General features: G+C 35.1%; 1 protein-coding gene across 1 annotated transcript; it reads right to left on the bottom strand.

Moving 5' to 3' along the window:
* Nucleotides 1-4,451: 4,451 nt before the first annotated feature.
* LOC114282551 (F-box protein SKP2A) lies at nt 4,452-8,430 on the bottom strand. The gene is made up of 5 exons (XM_028225263.2): nt 8,252-8,430; nt 7,566-7,846; nt 6,126-6,474; nt 5,896-6,037; nt 4,452-5,047 (listed from the first exon to the last, which is right to left on the bottom strand). Exons 2-5 carry the CDS (start codon nt 7,820-7,822, stop codon nt 4,674-4,676), a joined length of 1,122 nt encoding a protein of 373 aa, XP_028081064.2. The 5' UTR covers nt 7,823-7,846; nt 8,252-8,430; the 3' UTR covers nt 4,452-4,673.
* Nucleotides 8,431-20,158: the final 11,728 nt, after the last annotated feature.

Below are 20,158 nucleotides of genomic sequence, written 5' to 3'. Positions count from 1 at the left end.
TTTGAACGGAATGATTTGGATCAACAAAGGAGACCCTTAATGGACCAAACTAGACCCGTGTTTGTTTGGGGGGATTAGAGTGTGGGATAGGATTCCATATCCATTGCATGTGATAGTTTGACATTTGGCTCAAAAAATATAAATTGAACTAATAGTTCAACTGGACTATTAATCATTTATTTGTGAGATTATTGTACCCATGGGGGGTGTGGGATAAAAAGGGTGGGATAACTCTTCCGGATTGAAAGGTTAAAATGACATTTTTTGCCCTCAAATTTTTATTTATATTATTTTTAATTATACTTAGTATACTAAAATAAAATTTAAAAATCCCAACTAAAAATTAAATTAAATTAACAGTCAAATGGATTATAAGCCCCTTTAAAAGTTCAATTTATTCAATTTATTTAACCAAAAATAAAATTACAAGTTCAATTTATGCAATTTATTTAATTAAAAATAAAAGTAAAAGTTCAATTTATTTAAAAGTTCAAATTAAAATAGTATTAAAAAATCTCAACTAAAAATTAAAATAAATTTATATAATTTTTATTGATATTCTATTTATTTAATTTTTTTTATAAGTTTTAGTAAAAATTATAAAAAAAAAATTAAATAACATAGGATACACATAGAAATCAATAGAATAATCCAATCTAAACATCTAATTCTATAACTAAACAATCATAAGATTCAATAGAATAATTTAATCCAGACATCTAATCCCATGATTAAACAAACATAAGATACAAATTCAGTTTAATCAAATAGTCCGGGAATAATATATCCCAGGACTAACAGTCTGGTGTGTTTGTTTGGATGATTGGATAAGAAAAGATTGTAATCCACCAGACTATTAGTCTTAGAATACATCGTCTCCGAATTATTTAATTAGACTGGATTTGTATTCCATGTTTGTTTAGTTATAAGATTAAATGTCATGAAAAGACTATTTGATTGAATAAGATATGAATCCTATGTTTGTTTAGGATATTATGGAAAATGATAAATGCTCAAATGACTATTTTACCATTTTTAATTATTTACTAAGTATTAGCAATATTAAACATATCTTTAATATTTTAATTATTTTTAGCTAGATTAAATAAAAATTTATTTTATTTTATTTTTTACACAATTAAATAAATTTATTTTTAAAAAATTAAATAAATAAAAATATAGGAATTTTTTTTAAAGCCCCTAGTATTAAGATTTTATAACATAAAGGACACCCAATATTTTCATAATATCTAAGGTCCTTCAACATCGATCCAGAAAAAATTCGACCCAGAGAATTTCTCTGAACTTCCCAGAGATTTTCTCTCTAGAGAATTTCTGGGAATTTCTCAGAATTTCTCTGCACCTCCTAGACAATTTCTCTGGATCTCCTATAGATTCTCTCTCTAAAGAAATTATCTCTAGAGAAATTCTGAATTTCTTTGGACTTTCCATAATTTTTTTTTGTGTTTTTGACCAATTTCCTCTAGTTTGCTCATATTTTTCTCTGTGTTTTTTATCAAACCAGACTGTAAGCCATTTAGACAACAACAAATCAGAGAGAATTGAACAACCACCATTTTGACCAATTTTCTCTAAGTATCAAGAAATCCAGAGAAAATTTGTGTGGCTTTGTATGGCCCTATCCAGAGAAAATTGTGGTAAAGACAATTTGTGTGGCTTTGTGTAGCTCTATCCAGAGAAAATTGTGTTAAAGAAAATTTGTGTGGCTCTATCCAGAGAAAATTGTATTAAAGACAATTTGTGTGGCTTTGTATGGTCCTATCCAGAGAAAATTGTTTAGAGAAAATTTGTGTGGCTTTGTGTAGCTCTATCCAGAGAAAATTGTAGCTCTGGACTTTCCATAAAATTTTTCTGTGTTTTTGACCAATTTCCTCTAGTTTGCTCATATTTTTCTCTGCGTTTTTGATCAAACCAGACTATAAGCCATTTAGACAACAACAAACCAGAGAAAATTAAACAACCACCATTTTGACCAATTTTCTCTGAGTACCAAAAAATCCAGAGAAAATTTGTGTGACTTTGTATGGCCCTATCCAAAGAAAATTGTGATAGAGACAATTTGTGTGGCTTTGTGTAGCTCTATCCAGAGAAAATTGTGTTAAAGAAAATTTGTGTGGCTTTGTGTGACTCTATTTAGAGAAAACTGTCGTAAAGACAATTTGTGTGGCTTTGTGTGGTCCTATCCAGAGAAAATTGTGTAGAGAAAATTTGTGTGGCTTTGTGTAGCTCTATCTAGAGAAAATTGTATTAAAGAAAATTTGTGGCTCTATTCAGAGAAAATTGTATTAGAGAAAATTGTGTAGAGAAAATTTGTCTGGTTCTATTTAGAGAAAATTTGTGAATAGAGTCAGAGAAAATTTCTTTAAGTTCACAAATTTCTCTGACTCTATTCACAAAGAATTTCTCTAACTTTGTGTAATATGTAAGCCAACAATGCAATCTTTACTAACAAACCCACAAAATAATATTGAAGCAGTCAACAATCACAAATTTCAAATAAAGTTTTCTCTACTTAAATTTAGTTCTAACAAGAAATTTTCCATGAATAGAACAATTTGTCTCCACTCCGAATTCCAAGACTTACTAGATATTTGTGTGCTACAGCTACAATTTCTTTCGCAAAATGTAAACATTGGCCTCTTCATAGGCATATTCAGGGTGCAAATGCTCGTGTAGAACCTTCTAGATGTCAAAAAGAAGATGTTCGTTCAATCCAGAGAATTTCTGGATCCAAACCAGAGAAATTCTCTCAAAACCAGAGAGACTAGAGAAATTCTCTGGATTGAAACTAGAGAAATTCTCTCTATTTGCAGCAATGTTATATTTTTATGAACAGTCCTTGGTGATCGTACATTGATCCAAGAAACCCTAGCCTTGGATGTGTCTTCACAATCTTGAATCACATCTCATAATCAAGTTCGTGGAAGTGAAATTCTAGTTCGCAATGACTCTAGCTAGCCAACATCAAGTTCATTGAAGCCTAGCCAGTTGTGATTTGAGTTCACAATCAAGCTCATGCAATCTAAAAAGAATTTTAGAAATCAACAGGGGTAGTGTTTGGGCCAGAAGAAAAAAAAAAAATACACATTTCTCAGATTTCTTAGCACCGCACGAAAAATTGAATTATGGATATCAATTGAAGACTCAATAAAACAACAAGCACAATGAATAAAACATTTTTAGATTAGAAAATTCAAATCTTCAATGGATCTATGAATATACAGAAAACCATAGAGTAAAAAATTCAGATAGATACAAATCTAAGCAACCACAAACATATACATATATATAGATATAGATATAGATAGATAGAGTGAAAAGGCACTTAGATAAATAGATAGATAGAGCGAAAAGGCACTTACTCATCCCCATGGCAAAAGAGGTCTGGGCTAGAAATCTTTGAAAACCCTAGAAAATGAATGGAGGATTTTGTGTATATATATATAGTGGTCAGTTTGAAGTTGGAAGCCTTTGTCAAATTATCCGGCGAGGAAGAAAACCAAATTTTGAAATCTTGAATTCAAAGACTAGTCTCTGCATTCTTTTCTCCAAGAAGATCAAATATGGAGGTAGATGTATGGAAATGTGTGAGGGACCTTAGATATCATAAAATAATATTGTGAGTCTCTCCCATTACTAAAAATGAAAAAGGGACTTTAGATTAATTTTCTCCAAAAATATATGTTATTTTTTAATTAAAATTTTAAATAAATTTATTTTAAAAAATAATAATAATTAAATAATGAAATTAAATAAAACATCTATTAAAATTTAAATAATGAAATTAAATAAAATATAAACAAAATTTTAAAATAAAATATCAATAAAAAATTATTTAAAAAATTAAATAAATAAAACATCAATAAAAATTAAAAAGAATTATTTTATTTTTAAATTGAGACATTTAAATTTTATTTAATTTTACTAAACATAATATATAATTAAATAATAGATGATCAAAATAGTCATTTCACCATCTAATCCCATGTCCCCCTTATCCCTCATTTGTATCCCCCTCCCCCCATGGGACACAATAGTTCAACAAATTTGAAACTAATAGTCCAGTGAAATTTTTTTAAACCAAACAACAAATTATTAATCCGGATGAACTATTAATCCAATCCTATAACTCAATCCTTCAAAACAAACACACCTAAAAAGGTTTATTATGTCTGTACTGGACGAAAGCTATACCACCGTTCTTGCTCAGATTTGATTCGCTAAGATTTTCATGAACATAGGTAATCTTGTCTAATGTAGTTAATTTTTTTTTTTTCTGAAAATCAAGTTGTTCTTCAATTTATGACAACTTCGCCGATGACGAGACCCTAGCCAGCAGTTCTTGGCCTGCCAAAATGTGAGGTACTGAACAATCCATCTTCCGACCAAAATTCAACACACATACACAGCTGCTACAAGCCATTACACCATTTTTAAAGTATATAAAACATTGTTGGAAAAGCATTAAAAATACATCTGAAATGCATACAACAAACAAATTCACAGGATTAAGTTCAAACAACAAAAGAGCTACGGAATGTAACCATCTTGAGTCATCTTAACATTCAACACAACCATATATACAACGGGATAGATTTATCCTTTTTGAGCAAAATAAACCAAAACTCAGATTTTTACCTTGGATACTCGTCTCAATGAGCAGGAGGAGGAAGTGCACTGGCTGCACGGTGTGCTTGGAAAGCGCAGGCACAATGCACTGAGGTTAAGTTCAAACAGCCACTTATGATAAGAGAATGTCTTCCGGGGCAAGTGTGAAGTGCAGGGAATGAGTCACATACCGCCTGAACAGCTGGGGGAGTTAGGGCTGTGCACTGGCTGATATTGAGATTTATAAGCCCTTCTTCCTCCACGCACCTGTTTTTCACAGACTCCCACATTTCACGCTTGTTTGTCATTCGTCTGCGAGCCAGAGAATACATTGCTTTGTCTGTGATATTTTGGCAATAGTAGAGGTCAAGGGATCTGAGATGAAGGCAGTTGTTTGCCAAAGCAATAACACTGTCGTCTGCCCAAAAAAAAAAGAGTCAAACATCTAAATTTACCAGACAACATAAAAATCAAAATAAAGATATGCTCAAATTGTCGGTGGAACTGATGAATTGAAAATAAAAAGAAAAATATGGCAATACATCACAAGGACAGGTGGAACTCAATTCAAGTAGGTAAGTTTTACGTCAAAAGCTAAATTAAACTATACAATCAATGACAGAACAACCAGGCTAATCAACCTTGACTTCTATCCCAGCACTGAAGTTTATACAGCCTAGCTCCAAACTAACAACTTTCAGCTCAAATTAGGTTAGGCTGGACCTAGTTACATTACAGAAAGCTTTTGCTCATGATCATGGTCCTAGAAGGTCATACACACATGTATGCACATAGAGATGTCAGTTCTGACTGTTAATGTAGAGGCGATCAAATTCACATTAACCAGTCAAGATCTGTGCGAGGCACACGGAATCATAATACACTACAAATACAAAAATCAGCACCAATTCTATAATCAGAGTTAAATAACATAGCATAGCATTCCCATATGAATGCATGCACACAAGGATATGCAAGTACAAATTCCAACATTCTATAAAGGCTTTTGTTTGATCGCTTTTCTGTATATAGCTAATTATTTAGTATTTATAATCGTCCAGCATACAAACAGGACTTAGAATTCATCGATGATATTAAATATGCATGTGAATTGTGGAATGAACACACAACACAATAAAGGAGGTTGAATTCACTGATATCTGAGCTAAGAGCCAGCTAAATTATTTCACTGTTACCGCTTTAAGTAAACAACAATTTACAAAAATTTCTGAGATGCCAATTATTTCAATAGCAAACATAGGATACCTGTTATAAGAACACAACCGCACAAATCGAGAGCTCTTAGATCAGGGCATCCATATGCTAAGCTCTTTACCCCAACATCACCAACATTCTCACACCATCCCAGATTCAAGGACTGCAACTGACTGCAGTTGCATCCAATAGCCTGCACATAAATAGCTTACTAAAGTTAGAAAATAAAACTGTCACTTGTAAACTCAAATCAGAAGTAACAAGCTCCAACTCCATCTTACTTTCAATGCCTTGTCAGATGCAGCTTTCACACATCCACAAAGATTTAAATATTTTAATTTTCTACAAAAACCAGCCAAATACGCAAGAGTGGTATCACTGAAGGCAGAACACCCACTGATGTTGAGTTTTGAAAGATTTGGACAACCATGAGCCAAGGCATAGAGAGAGCGATCGGTAAGCTTGAAGCTCTTGCTAAGGTCCAAATCCTGAAGGTCGTGGCAGCAATTTGCAATAGTCTCAACAGCATTATCTTGAAGCTTTGGTTTGTCCTGACGCAGAATCAGGGTCTGCAGTTTTGTGAATTTAGGAGCAAGAGATAAAACCAAGTTGTTCATGTCATTCTTGCACCTAAAGAAAATTTTCACTTGTTAGTGACAAAAGTAGGACCTGCAGGCAGCTCAGATAGTGGGACAAAGAGCAAACTGCCAACTGAGACATAATAATCAAGGATCGTGGAACGTAGAAGTTTGTGCATGAAACAGAAGACATATTCACAGACTACCCACAATTATACAAACCTGCCTCAATTTAATCCCATATTTTATGTGTGATTGTTCATATTGGCTCATCAAGTATTCACAACCAAAGACGATGTCAACTCCAGGAGCTAAATCTAAAAACCATTACATGGCGTATATTGGATGTTGTTCAATATGCTGGAGACATACACAGATAGACACTATAGAACAGGAAGACATAAGATGAGGGATGAGGGATGAGGGATGGGGAGGGCCAGATTTATTAATTTTGTAAAGAAATTTTAATGGATTTAAAATCTTTTGCCAAAAAAATATATTATTTTGCTTTATGATCTTATCATTATAATTTATAATGTAAAAATAGTGGGCAGTTCAATTAATTTGTCGATGATTGGCATTTCAACTTTTATTTGGGTAAACTTGGTTGGTAATTACTTTGCAAAGATATCTTAGGCTTTTAAAAAGAGATACATTCATACCACAAACACCCAAATACAAAGGGAGAAATGAAAAATCCCCATCTTACATAATGTTAATTCGAATTTTTATTATTTCCTTAATAATTATTTCAAAATAAAAAAGGAACCAATCATGAATATTAATTAACCTTTGAGGCGATACAAAATGGTAACAACAAATCGGCAACATTTGGCATTTCTCTTATAATAATGGAGGAACTGTTAGTAACTAATTATGACAAATAACCAGTGTATGCTTGATTTCAATAATATCAACTAAAAAATAAATACTTAAAAATACATACATCATAGTTAATTGCAAAGAAATTTACTATTTATACCCTGTAATGTAACCCTGAGAAATTGGCTATCTTCATCTGATGATTGAAGGGTCAAAAAAAAAAAAATTAAAAAAAAAAGAACCAATATGATGAACCTAAAGAACCAGAATTGGATAAAAAAATGACAAAAAGAGGGCAAAAAGATATATGTAGATATTTACCATGAGAGGGAGAGGTGGGTAAGGCCCAAGCAAATAGCATCTCTCCATCCAGTACAGACTCCAGAAGCAACGATGACCGTACGATCATCTACAATCCTCAACAAGAGCTCCATGGGAATGTCCTTCCACTCTGTGATCACACCACCACCACCACCACCACCTCTCATCTTGACTCCTCCAATTCCACCACCTCCCAACAAGAGCTTCTCAAAGCACGAGTCCAAGTCTTCACCCCCCAACCCTTCCCGCCCAACCATTATGTTAAAAACCAAATCTTGTGTCTGTCACCCAATTTAGAGAGAGAAACAAACAGAACAGAGAGAGAGAAAGATATCAGTTTCCAAGGCATCGAATTCGGGGAAAGTAGTAAAAAAATGACAAACAGAGCAATCCATCTGTCAACAGCATATGAACTCTGCAGAGTCATATGGCAGAATCATCACTACCACACAAAAAAAAAAAAAACCCTAAAATATTCACCCTATATATGTGTGTGAATAGGTGTTGTATACTCATAAACACACACAGGTAACAGGGCATTTGATCATCTTTGTACAAAAATTGAAAAATTTTTAAGAGTCCGTGACAGAGTGGCAAAGGAAAACAATTCTGTAAGAAAGCTGAGAGATTTCTAACCAGTAGATGATTACAGATAGAGAGAAGAGAGAGATATACAGAGTGAGAACCTTTGATATGACGATGACTTGGCGCTTGCGCAACTTTGAGAGGAGAACAGACCTTCAAGGCTTTCGACAGACAGAAAGAGGAGAGATTTTTTATATCCCAATATCTCTCACTAATCACAAGTACATATAGGCACGGGCTTCCCCTCGGTCCCACATCGAATTTGAAGAGTGTTATTGGGCCCGTTGAGATTTATTATGAATTTTGTTTTAATAATTTAAATTATTTAATGTATAAAATTTGTTGAGTATTATATATTTATAAAAAATCATCTTAATCGGATATTGGTAGTTATTTCATCGGATTAGTTTTCTGTCAGACATTTATTTTTTCGCTATCTTTTTTTTATACAAAATTAATTTGATCACATAACTATCGATATCCGATCAACGTGATTTTTTACAGGAATATAATATTCAATGAGTTCTATATATTCAACGATTCAAATTATCAAAATAAAACTCGTAATGAACCCTTACAAGTTCAATAACACCCTCTAATCCGATCTAAGATTAGAGGAGAGATAGGCCTAGATACATCAAATTTTTTTTTTTTTTTATTAAATTCAGCTCACTTTTCACGTTATGGAAATATTTTGTAATTGTTTCACTTATTTTCAAATTATTTTTTAGTCAAATCTCAATACCAATCAATGTTTCAAAGACATAAATAAATAGGTTCGCACAAGCAATATGTATGTAAATTAAATAAATACAATAAAATAAAATATGTAATATATATGATTGTAATTTCATGCGATAAGAGTCTTCCTATCAAATTTATAATCTTGAAGTTTAAGTTTTGTTCCATTATCTCTTTAAGTTTTTTTTTTTATAAATAACTGGACACTTAGCACGGACATAAATAAAACTTTAACAAACCAATCTAAGCACCCACATATATAAAACTTTAAGAAACCAATCTATAAACTCATATATGATATATATATATATATATATATCCTTATAGGTGTATTATGTTTTAAAATTTTCAATATAAATGTAGTGAATCTGTTTCATATGATATATATCTATTTGCATCTAAAAATTATTAAAGAAAGAGAGAAAGGAAAGAAATAAAGGAAGAGAATTGGAGGACGGAAGGAAGCCACGTGTAGGGTGGTGTGACGAGGGAAAATGTTGAGGGTTTGCACTTTAAATATTACAAAGGTAGGGCTACTTTTCACTCTGTCATCAGATTAAACGACCATAAAATGAAAAGACCACCCATGAAAGTTTTTTGGAAAAGCTCGTAGGCGTGTTATATGGATATTCTAATTAAAAATAAATAATATAATTCTATATTTTATGAATTATAATTAAAAACAAATTATAATTAAATATTTAATATAAGATATAATTAAAAGTTTTATGAATCATAATTAAAATATTATTATAATTAGATGTGCATATGACACACTTATTTATTTTATTTTTGTTTGGTACATCCCTATCAAATGGTGTATATAATAGAATTTATCAATTTATTTTAACAAAAAAAAAATTTGAATTAACAAAGAAAAAAATATATTTATAAGCTAAAAGAAAGTAAGAAAAAATTAATAATGTAATATTAAATTGGTAATTTTCTTTTTTCAATACAAATCAAATGAACAAAAAATAGGAGAAACCATTTTGCTTCTTTTTCTATTAATTAAAGGGAAAATTACCGATCGGTGATAATCTTTAAAAGTTATTACTTAGGGTGTGTTTGGTAACGTTTACGTTTTCAGTTTATATTTACAAAAATTTTATAAACTAGTTTTTATTTATTTTTTGTTTATTTTTAGAAAAACACAAACTACAAACGTGTTTGGTAATTGACAAAATGTTTAAAAAAATTTTAAATATAAAAAAAAAGTGAGAAATAGCAAGTATTGGCAAGTGGCGGCAGAAGACGGTGGTAGAAAGTGGTGACGGTGGGTAGTGGGTAGCCGGTGGTGTTAGGTGGTGGCAGGCGGACGGACGAGTGGGTGGTCGTGGTGGTGGGTGGGTGGGTGGGTGATGGTGATGGGTGGTACGAGTGGGTGGTGGTGGTGGTGGTGACGGGTGGTGGGTGGCAGATGGTGGATGGTGGCGGGTAGGTGGCAGGTGGTGGTAGTGGGTGGGTGGGTGACGGTGGCGGGTGATGGGTGGTAGCGAGTGGGTGGTAGTGGTGGTGGCAGGTAGGTGGCGGATGGGTGGTACGAGTGGGTGGTGGTGGTGGTAGCGGGTGGTGAGTGGCCGTGGCAGGTGGGTGGCGGATGGCGGATGGCGGGTGGTGGTGGTGGGTGGGTGGATGACAGTTGCGGGTGGTAGCGAGTGGGTGGTGGTGGTGGTGGCAGGTAGGTGGCGGATGGCAGGTGGTGGCGAGTGGGTGGTAGTGGTGGTGGCAGGTAGGTGGCGGATGGCGGGTGGTGGCGGGTGGGTGGTGAGTGGTGATGGTGGGTGGGTGGGTGACGGTGGCGGGTGGTAGCGAGTGGGTGGTGGTAGTGGTGGCGGGTGGTGGTGGGTAGGTGGGTGACGGTGGCGGGTGGTAGGTGGTAGCGAGTGAGTGGTGGTGGTGGTGGGTGATGGTGGTAGCAGGTGGGTGATGGTGGTGGTGGTGGCGAGGGGTGGGTGGTGGATGGCGGGTGGGTGGTGAGTGGTGGTGGCAGGTGGTGGTGGGGGGTGGGTGGTGAGTGGTGGTGGCAAGTGGTGGTGGGGGGTGGGTGGTGGGTGGTGGTGGCGGAAGACGGTGGTGGAAAGTGGTGGCGAGTGGTGGCGGGTGGTGGCTAGTGTTGGGTGGTAAAAAAAAAAAACTCAAAACTCAAAACGGAAACACATTTTTTGTGTTTTCATTTTTTGGCCAAATTTATAAACTGAGACCACTGATTTATAAATCAAAAATTTTACCAAACAAGTTTTTATTTGAGTTTTTAAAATTTTTGTAAATATAAACAGAAAACTGAAAACGTAAGTGTTACCAAACGACACCTTATTAATGAAAATATTTATAATTTTAATAATATTTATCACTTTTTTATAATTTTTTTTTTTTACCACCACTAATAGATTATTTCACCTTAATTAAATTACACAATTCTATGTCTTAAATTTTAACTACCACTCATTTTCTTTCTCTTTCCTTTCTCCACCTTTCTTTCACGATCATATTCAATCCATTAATAAAACTAGAAAATCATTAAGCATTGAAAAAGGGTGCTCTAAATTTTCCATTAATAGAACGAGAAAACCATTAAGAGTTGAAAAGGGTGCTCTAATTTTTCCATTAATAAAATGAGAAAATCATTAAGAGTTAAAAAAGGATGCTCTAATTTTTCTATTAATAAAGGGCTATTTTGAAAAGTAAATTAAAAATCACTTCTTAACTTTTAATTTATTTTCTTCTCTCATAAAAAAAATCAAAAAATAATTTTTAACCATTTTCTTAAAACACTCAAGAATGAGAAAATCGTTAAGGATTGAAAAAGGGTGCTCTAATTTTAAGAATTTTTAAAAAGTGGTGTTGCGACTGCAATGGGCGGGAGAGTGAATACAATGGTAGCGATACGTTGGGTTTGCGGCCATTTGTATTAAAAACTGTTTGTTAATTTGGACAACATGACGTGATGCATTTATACTATTTTTATCTGCTAAGCTCCCGATAGAGCTAGGAATAATTATGTCAATTCATAAAACCACCAACCAATCACAATATGTTATTGAGCACCAAATGACCTTAATTTTCCCAATAACTCCTCCACTTGCATTGTCATGGTTAATACTTGCGCCAAGCACACTAATATATTGCAAATTAAAGTACTTATTTAGTGGTTGCAATGACTAGAATTCAGGTGGCAGGTTGGGCGTGATAGTAGCGGAGAAGGGTGTGTTAGAATAATCTTCTGTGTAAGATAAATAATTTAAAATTAAATTAAACAAATAAAATAAATTACTTAAAGAGTTTATTTACCGATGTGAATAAATACACAAATGATCAAGTTGAGTGTGTGACACTCTGTTCTTAAGACAGATTCGTCCTGCTTCGATGTTTACGGATAAAAGGCGTCTATCTTTCAGGATACAATGATCTACACAGATTATAGTAGCACTCCAAACAATTTATATAGCGAACAAAACATGTGTTCTTTACTCTTTGAATTTTTTCCCTAAGAACTAGTATGAAGAACAATATGCACACAAAGAGCAAAACCGAGAAGAGAGGAACTTTCCTAGATGTTTGTGATTGTGAAAATCTACTGGAAATGATCTCTATTTATAGGCAATTTAGAATCTATTGGACAGATTCGAACAGGTACAAAACCAAATAGAACAGACACAAATTTTGAACTGAACATATATGGTTCAAACTAAATAGGTATAAATTGTTTGAACCTGCTGGAATTTAATCTGTCCTTTAGATGGTTTGAACCTGCTGAAATAGAGCCGGAAAAGGCACTGTATGGACAAAAATAAAAAATTGAATTCAATTTTTGGAGCAGAATTTGAATTAATTTTGTTCAAAAAAAAAATTTCTTAGAAGAAAAAATTAATATTAGAACCGACCCGACCCACAATCTACACCCAGCACGATTAGACGGCGGCGACGGTGCGCGCGCGTGTGGTAGTTTGAGCCAAAGGTTATTTTGTCCATAACTCTTCTCTTCTACAAATTTGGGGTGCCCATTGGGGCCCAACCCAAGTGTTGCCACCTACAGCTTATATACATACACAAGCTTTTTTAAAATTTTAATGTGGGACAAGCCTTATAAGGAAACTCACATTTTATTCTTTAATTGTCCATTCCACAAACTCAAAAACGATATCAACTTCCCATTAACTCATAAATAGTTTTGATGTACCGTTTTCACCGTGTGACTTGCCATGCGGCAAGGAACACGTCATCTCTTTGAACCCACCCCAAAAGACATTTGGGACCCACTCAAATTTGGGCTCAAAGTTGGCCCAAAATAAGCCTATAAAACCATAATTCCAATAATCTCCCATATGAATGAATTTGACGGAGAGAAAATGTAACAACATAATCTAATTACAGAAAGTACAAAAATTGGGAATATTCGGCAAAGGATAGGTAGCTTTTGGCTTTGAACCTTTCCTTGTGAGACATTATCAAATTTACTAGCTAACCAGTGAATATGATGTCTTGAACTGTTCAACCATTTGTGTAAACCAAGACAATAGAACTCACATAGTATATTAATAGATACAGTTTAGTTCTCATTATTTTGTTCATTTTGGCCCTAAACAACCTGGTCTTTCATTAGTGCTCTAGAGAATTATAACCATTCACAAATCTCATAGAACCGGCCCAGTTCACACTCATATAGGTGATTGTTATGAAGAGTATCCTGCCATACTCCGCTAGTTATTCCTAGATATTAGAATCATTAAAAGTATTTATTTAACCTAAAACGCTCATCATAGAAATAGGTAGGAGTTTGACTTCCCAGTGATTCTTATGAGTTATACACAACTTGGTTGTCCCTTTGAACCTAGATCTTAGGATCCCCAGTCGACTAGGCTCGGTTATTGTTGTGGTAACTCTTATTTAATAGGTTTAAGTCCCATTTCCCTTGATGAATTCTCAGCTAACTCTCTTGTTAACCATTTGGTTAGTGGATCTGCTATGTTATCTTTAGACTTCACATATTCAATGAAAATAATTCCATTAAAAAGTAGTTGTCTTTCGGTGTTATGTCGACGACGAATGTGTCATAACTTACCGTTATACATATAACTCTGTGCTCTACCCATTGCTGATTGACTATCACAATATATGTATATAGCAGGCACCGGTTTTGGCCACATTAGAATATCTTCAAGGAAGTGAGGAAGCTATTCTGCTTCTTTTCCAGCTTCATCTAAAGTTTTAAATTCTAATTCCATAGTAGACCTAGCAATGTAAGTTTGTTTGGAAGATTTCCAAGATACAGTCGCCCCACAAAGAGTAAAGACATACCCACTGGTAGATTTTGAGTCTCTAGTATTCGATATCTAGTTTGCATCACAGTGCCCTTTAAGTACTGCTGGATATCTAGTATAATTAAGCCTAATCTTACGAGTAAATCGGAGATATCTTAGAACCCTAATAATAGTTTTCCAATGTTCTACTCCTGGATTACTCGTATATCTACTTAATTACTTACTGCATAAGCTATATCTGGGCGAGTGTAGTTCATCAAGTATATTACGCTTCCAATAATTTGAGTATATTCTAATTGAGAAATACTTTCATCTACATTCTAAGAAAGAAACAAATTAACATCCACGAGTGTTCTGGTAAGATGATCATCATCTTTATTGAATTTATCAAGTATTTTCTCAATATAATGTGATTGTGACAAAGCATATCCTTTTGATGTTTTAGTAATTTTCATACCAAGTATTACATCAGCAATCCCTATGTCCTTCATGTCAAAATGTTTATTCAACATTTTTTTGGTAGTTTTAATCATATCATTATTACTATCTATGATGAGTATATTATCCACATAAAGACATACTATAACATATCCCTTGCTTGTGTTTTTAATATAAACACATTTGTCACATTCATTAATTTTGAATCCATTTGATATCATTGCTTTATCAAATTTCTCATGACATTATTTTGGCGCTTGTTTTAAACCATATAATGATTTAACCAATTTACAAACTTTCTTTTATTTTCTTTCTTGGAACAGAAAATCCTTCTGGTTGTTCAATGTAAATTTCTTCATCTAACTCACCAATCAAGAAAGCGGTCTTCACATCCATTTGATGAATTTCTAGATTGTACAAAGATGCAATGGCAATCAGCATTCTAATAGATGTTATTCTAGTAACTGGTGAGTATGTGTCAAAATAATCAAGACTTTCTTTTTGTCTAAATCCTTTGACCACTAGTCTTGCCTTGTATGTGTCAATTGATCCATCCGGTTTCATTTTTCTCTTGAAAATCCACTTGTACCCAAGAGGTTTACAACCTGGTGGCAAATCCACCAATTCCCAAGTGTCATTTTGCAAGATGGATTCAACTTAACTATTTACAACCTCTTTTCCATAAAGGAGTTTCAGGACTGGACATAGTCTCTTTAAAAGTTAAAGGCTCATTTTTTGAGAAAAATGTTAGAAAATCTGGACCAAAAGATTTTGAGGTTCTAGCACATTTACTATGCCTAGGTTCCTCTTCCTTATTTTGATCTAATGTTTGCTTTTGTTCTTGATCATGACGAATAATAGTATCATATGATCTTTTATTGGTAATAGTCTCTTGTCTAATTTTATTCGGAAATACATGTTCAAAGAATGATACATTCTGAAATTCAATAATAGTATTTACATGCATTTCAGAATGTTCTAATTTATGAATCAAAAATCGATATGCACTACTATTCTTGGCATAACCAATGAAAATACAATCAATGGTTTTAAGACTTATCTTAGTCTTTTTGGGACTAAGAATAGCCACTTTAGCCAAATACTCTCACACTTTTAAGTATTTGTAGGATGGTTACTCTCCCGTGCCACATTTCATAAGCTGTTTGATTCACTTTCTTTTGGGGTACTTTATTAAGTATATAATTAGCAGAAAGTATTGCATCCCCCAACAAGTTCTAAGGTAAACTAGAATTTATTAACTTGACATTTATCATTTCTTTTAAAGTTCTATTTTTCCTTTCAGCAATTCTATTTTGCTGAAGTGAGTAAGGAGCGGTAGTTTGATAAATTATTCCATATTCTTTATAAAACTCACCAAAAGGTGACTCATATTCATCATCTCTATCATTTCTTAGTTTTTTTAATTTTCTTACCAAGTTTATTTTCAATTTCATTCTTATATTGAATGAAAGTTTCTAAAGTTTCATCCTTGGTTCAAATTAAATAAACATAACTATATCTAGTATAGTCATCAATGAAAGTAATAAAATATTTTTTCTCATCTCTAGTTTGAATTGATTTAAAATCATAAATGTCACTATGAATTAATTCAAGTGGCTCTGTACTTCGTTCAATTGAATAAAAATGAGTTTTAATTAATTTTGCCTCAACACAAATTTCACATTTATGATTTAAATCAATGTCAAATTTAGGTAAACATTCTATATTAATTAATCTACGTAAGATCCATAATTAACATGTTCTAGTCTATGTAGACACCCCATTTTTGACCGACCTTGAGACTCAGACGTCACCAGTTGAGCGCTCGGTGATATTGCATATTGTGCTTGTTCAGAAGTTTCAGGGTCTCGGCTGCGAGCCATGCCTCCGAACTTCCGGACTCTTTTGTGCTTTGCCTCGATTTGCGAACCAGGCTCCGTTTTCTCTGTTTTCTCTTCCCGCAGGGAGGAAGAGGTCTCATAGATCATCTCTCAGTGGCCGTAGGCTACATTTCGTGGTCGTAGGCCGTTTTGCCCGTTTGGAGTCCGGTTTCCGATTTTTCGGAGCCGTTGGCCGTGTGCCTCGGTTCGGGACCGTTTAACCACCTCCGTTTGCTCCAGTTTTTGGCATACATCTTATTTACTCCCTTTTGAGGGACACTGCGGTCCGAGAGACCAACTTTGTGGTCGGACACAACTTCTGGTGCCTAACAGCCCACTTTCGGGGCCCCAAACTACGTGTTTTGGCTTCCGAACCTTCATTCTACATTTTTGGGCTCCAACCTGAATTTGAGACAGTCATATTTTGAGATCCTTTTCATGTTTGATTAAGGACCTTTTGCTGTTTGAGATCTCCTCCTATCACTTGCTTCTTTAACGCTCTTTTAGGCCTATTTTTGCACGGTATTTTAGGCTTACTTGTGAGCTGTTTCGGACTTGGTCATAAACTACAAAGTGTCTTGTTTTGAGCTCCTCTTCAACTTTGTTGAAGGGCTCTCGGCCATTTGAATCCAGAAGCTACCACTTGCCTTTATATCCCACATTTTGGCCTTTTTTGGGAGGAAACTTGAATTGTTTTCCCCCCTTTTTTCCCCCTCTTTTCCAACTCTTTTGCTTATAAAACCAGCAGCTCCCAGCTGTGTTGGAGGGTGAGAAAATTTTGGTTTTGAGCTCTCTCATTAAATTTCTCTCTCTCTCTCTCTCTCTCTCTCTACTCTAAACCTCAAAACCCCTTAAGTTCTTAACCATTTTTACACACCATCACCTAGCACCACACCACCACTTCCATTTCCAGAAGCTTGGAGGTCTTCTCAGAGGCTAGGAGGCAGCAAATTTGGTCCAAGAAGTTGCTAAAGATTGGTCTACAAGGGTGAGTTACCATTTCCCTCTTTCTAGCTCATTTTTTGCAACATTTCTTAGCCTCTCTTTCTTGTATATCTGAGCTCCGGCCATAACTGAAAGTAGTGTTTTTTTTAGCTCTATTTCATGTTTCATTAAGGAACTTTTGTCATTTGAGGTCCCCATCTTGCACTTGCTTCATTATCCCTCTTGTATGCCTATTTCTTGCGTAGTATTTTAGGCTTATGTATAATCTGTTTTGAGGCATGTCATAAACTGAATAGTTACTTATTTTGAGCCCTTCTTCAACATTGTTGAAGGGCTCATTGCTGTTTGTGGCCTCCATTTACTACTTGCCATTATATCTCTCTTTTGGCCATTTTTTTTGCATGATTTGTTAGCCTCGGATGCTTCTGTTTTTGGTCTCTTTTTAGAACTGAAAATAGTCTTATTTTGACCCCCTCTTCATGTTTCATTAAGGGTCTTTCATGATTTGAGGCATCTTTTATATACTTCGTGTTATATCTTTCTTTTTGGCCTCATCTTGCATAGCATTTTGGACATATTTGCATACTGTTTTGGGTCCGGACATCAACTGTAAAATGCATTATTTTTGGCCCCTCTTCGACATTGTTGAAGGGCCCCTTTGTGTTTAAGGCCAGAAACCACCACTTGCTTCTTTGGCCATCTTTTGGCCCATTTCTTGCATGAGAGTTTAGCCATACCTGTGCTGGTTTTTGTGGTTTGCCATAAACTGTAAAAGATCATATTTTGGGCCCCTATTCAACTTTGTTGAAGGGCCCTAATCTGTTTGGGGTCAGAAGCTGCGAGTTGTTTCATTATCTCACATTTAGGGCAATTTTTGCATGCTATTTTTGCCCTATTTGTGTTTGCTGTTTGGCCATGCTTTGAACTGTAAAAATGCTTATCTAGGGGCTGCCTTGCTTCTGTATTTTTATCTCATGTTCAAATTATGCATGCATTGCATAGCTATAGGCCATTTCATGCGCCAAAATTCATGTTTCGGGACTTGTTCCATGCATCAGGTATCATTTCGCTTTGTTTCGGGGCTGTTTTCCCCCTCGTTTTGCTACTGATTTTTGCATGTTTGCATATCATATTCCATGTCTTTGCCATGTCTCATTAGAGTGGCATTTCGGTGCCTGAGGGTCGGTCCTTGGTTTGTGTACACATTTCGAGTTGTCTTGTTTTCATCTGATGGCCTCCTATGTGAGTGTGGCTGAGGCCCACTTGTGTTGGTGTAAGCCCATATTGCATTGTGTATGCCATCTCATTTCATAGCATTGCGTATGCTAGATTGTATGTTAGCGCATTGTGTATGCCATGTTACCTCGTGCATCGTGTATGCCATTTCATAGCATTGTGCATGCTAGGTTGTATATTAGTTGCATTCATGCATCTTATGCATCTTGCATTGTGTTTGGGATAGGAGTTAGCCCGGGCACGGGAAACGAGGTACGTTTCACACTCCGAGTGACGGAACGTGTCTCAATTCCCTAGTCACCGACACTCCGGATCATCCATGATGGAGTTAGGTTTTAGTTGAATTTTCATGTGCATTCATTCTATATTGAGTTGCACATTTCGACTCCTCGGCCATCATGCATCGATATGCGTGATTGGTGGCATGAGCATCGAGGCATGCATACATTTGTGAAAATACATTGCTATGCCCCTCTCTTGCTCTCTGTTGCAGCAAATCAAGAATCAGCAGTCTTCCGGAGCTTGGCGCGCTTTCCAAGAATAATTGTGAAACAGAGGCTAATTGGGGCATCCCAGTGGATTTCCGCGCAAGGCAGTCTAGACATGCATCATCCATCATCTGAAGAAGAGTCAAGGCAGTCCCTGGCTTGCATGCCAGTTTATTATTTTTCTTAGTTAATTTGTAAATTAATTAGGAATTTGTATATATTCGGACTGTATTATTTGGACTGTACTATTCATTCGGACCCTCTGCGCGAGGGCATAATTGCAATAAGTGTGCGTGTGTGTGATGTATGTCTTCCAACCCCACGTCTTTCTTCCCTTTTATTTACCTGCTTATGATGGTTAGATTAGGGCATGTTTAATTTAGCATACAGTATGACAGCATGTTTGCATCATTCATCTGTATTGCATGCACCGGGCTCGGCGCATCATACTAACTGCATCGTATTTTCAATTCCAAGTTGAATACGTGTTAGCCGTAGCATTTCATATGCCATGTTTAGAATAGCCGAGCCTGCCATAGTTGCATTTTTGCATGTGTTGCATTAGGTATTTCTGTATAGTTAGGATCATGCATGGATTTCTAACATAGCTTCTGTTTTGGCTTGGAGTACTCGGTGAGTTTTTATGCTTTAGCATCCTTGCATGCGTGTGAGTGACTGCCATGATAGCATGCTTACCATGAGGCTATATGCTTATGTGATATAACTGCCTGAATGCCTATGGGTGAAGGTTGGGTTATCTGGATTGGAACAAATCATTAACTGTGAGTTTTAAGCCCACTAGATAGTGGCAAAACCATTTTTTCTTAAGCCCACCTGAGGGTGGCAAAATCTGCATTTCAAGCCTACTTGCGAGTAGCGAACCATCTTTCAAAAACAAACATGAAATGTTTTGTTCCAATTCAGGCGACCCAGTCTATACTTGTATGCTGTGCGCATCACATAGTAAATCTAGGTTAATAACCGGAATAAGAACACATAATGTTTTCAAAAATAGATAT

The sequence above is a fragment of the Camellia sinensis genome, chromosome 3 (assembly GCF_055761805.1).
Source record: "Camellia sinensis isolate YWXY chromosome 3, ASM5576180v1, whole genome shotgun sequence".
Classification (NCBI taxonomy): domain Eukaryota; kingdom Viridiplantae; phylum Streptophyta; class Magnoliopsida; order Ericales; family Theaceae; genus Camellia; species Camellia sinensis.
The sequence above is the reverse complement of the archived record's forward strand: the minus strand, read 5'-3'. Positions and strand labels throughout refer to the sequence as shown.

Bases quoted from the DNA above. Each gene is read 5' to 3' on its own strand.
- LOC114282551 (XM_028225263.2), bottom strand. From the start codon at position 7,822: ATGGTTGGGCGGGAAGGGTTGGGGGGTGAAGACTTGGACTCGTGCTTT. The intron at 6,475-7,565 runs GTAAATATCTAC...AATTTTCTTTAG, and splicing joins ACCCACCTCTCCCTCTCATG to GTGCAAGAATGACATGAACA. The intron at 5,048-5,895 runs GTATCCTATGTT...TTTTTTGGGCAG, and splicing joins CGGTTGTGTTCTTATAACAG to ACGACAGTGTTATTGCTTTG.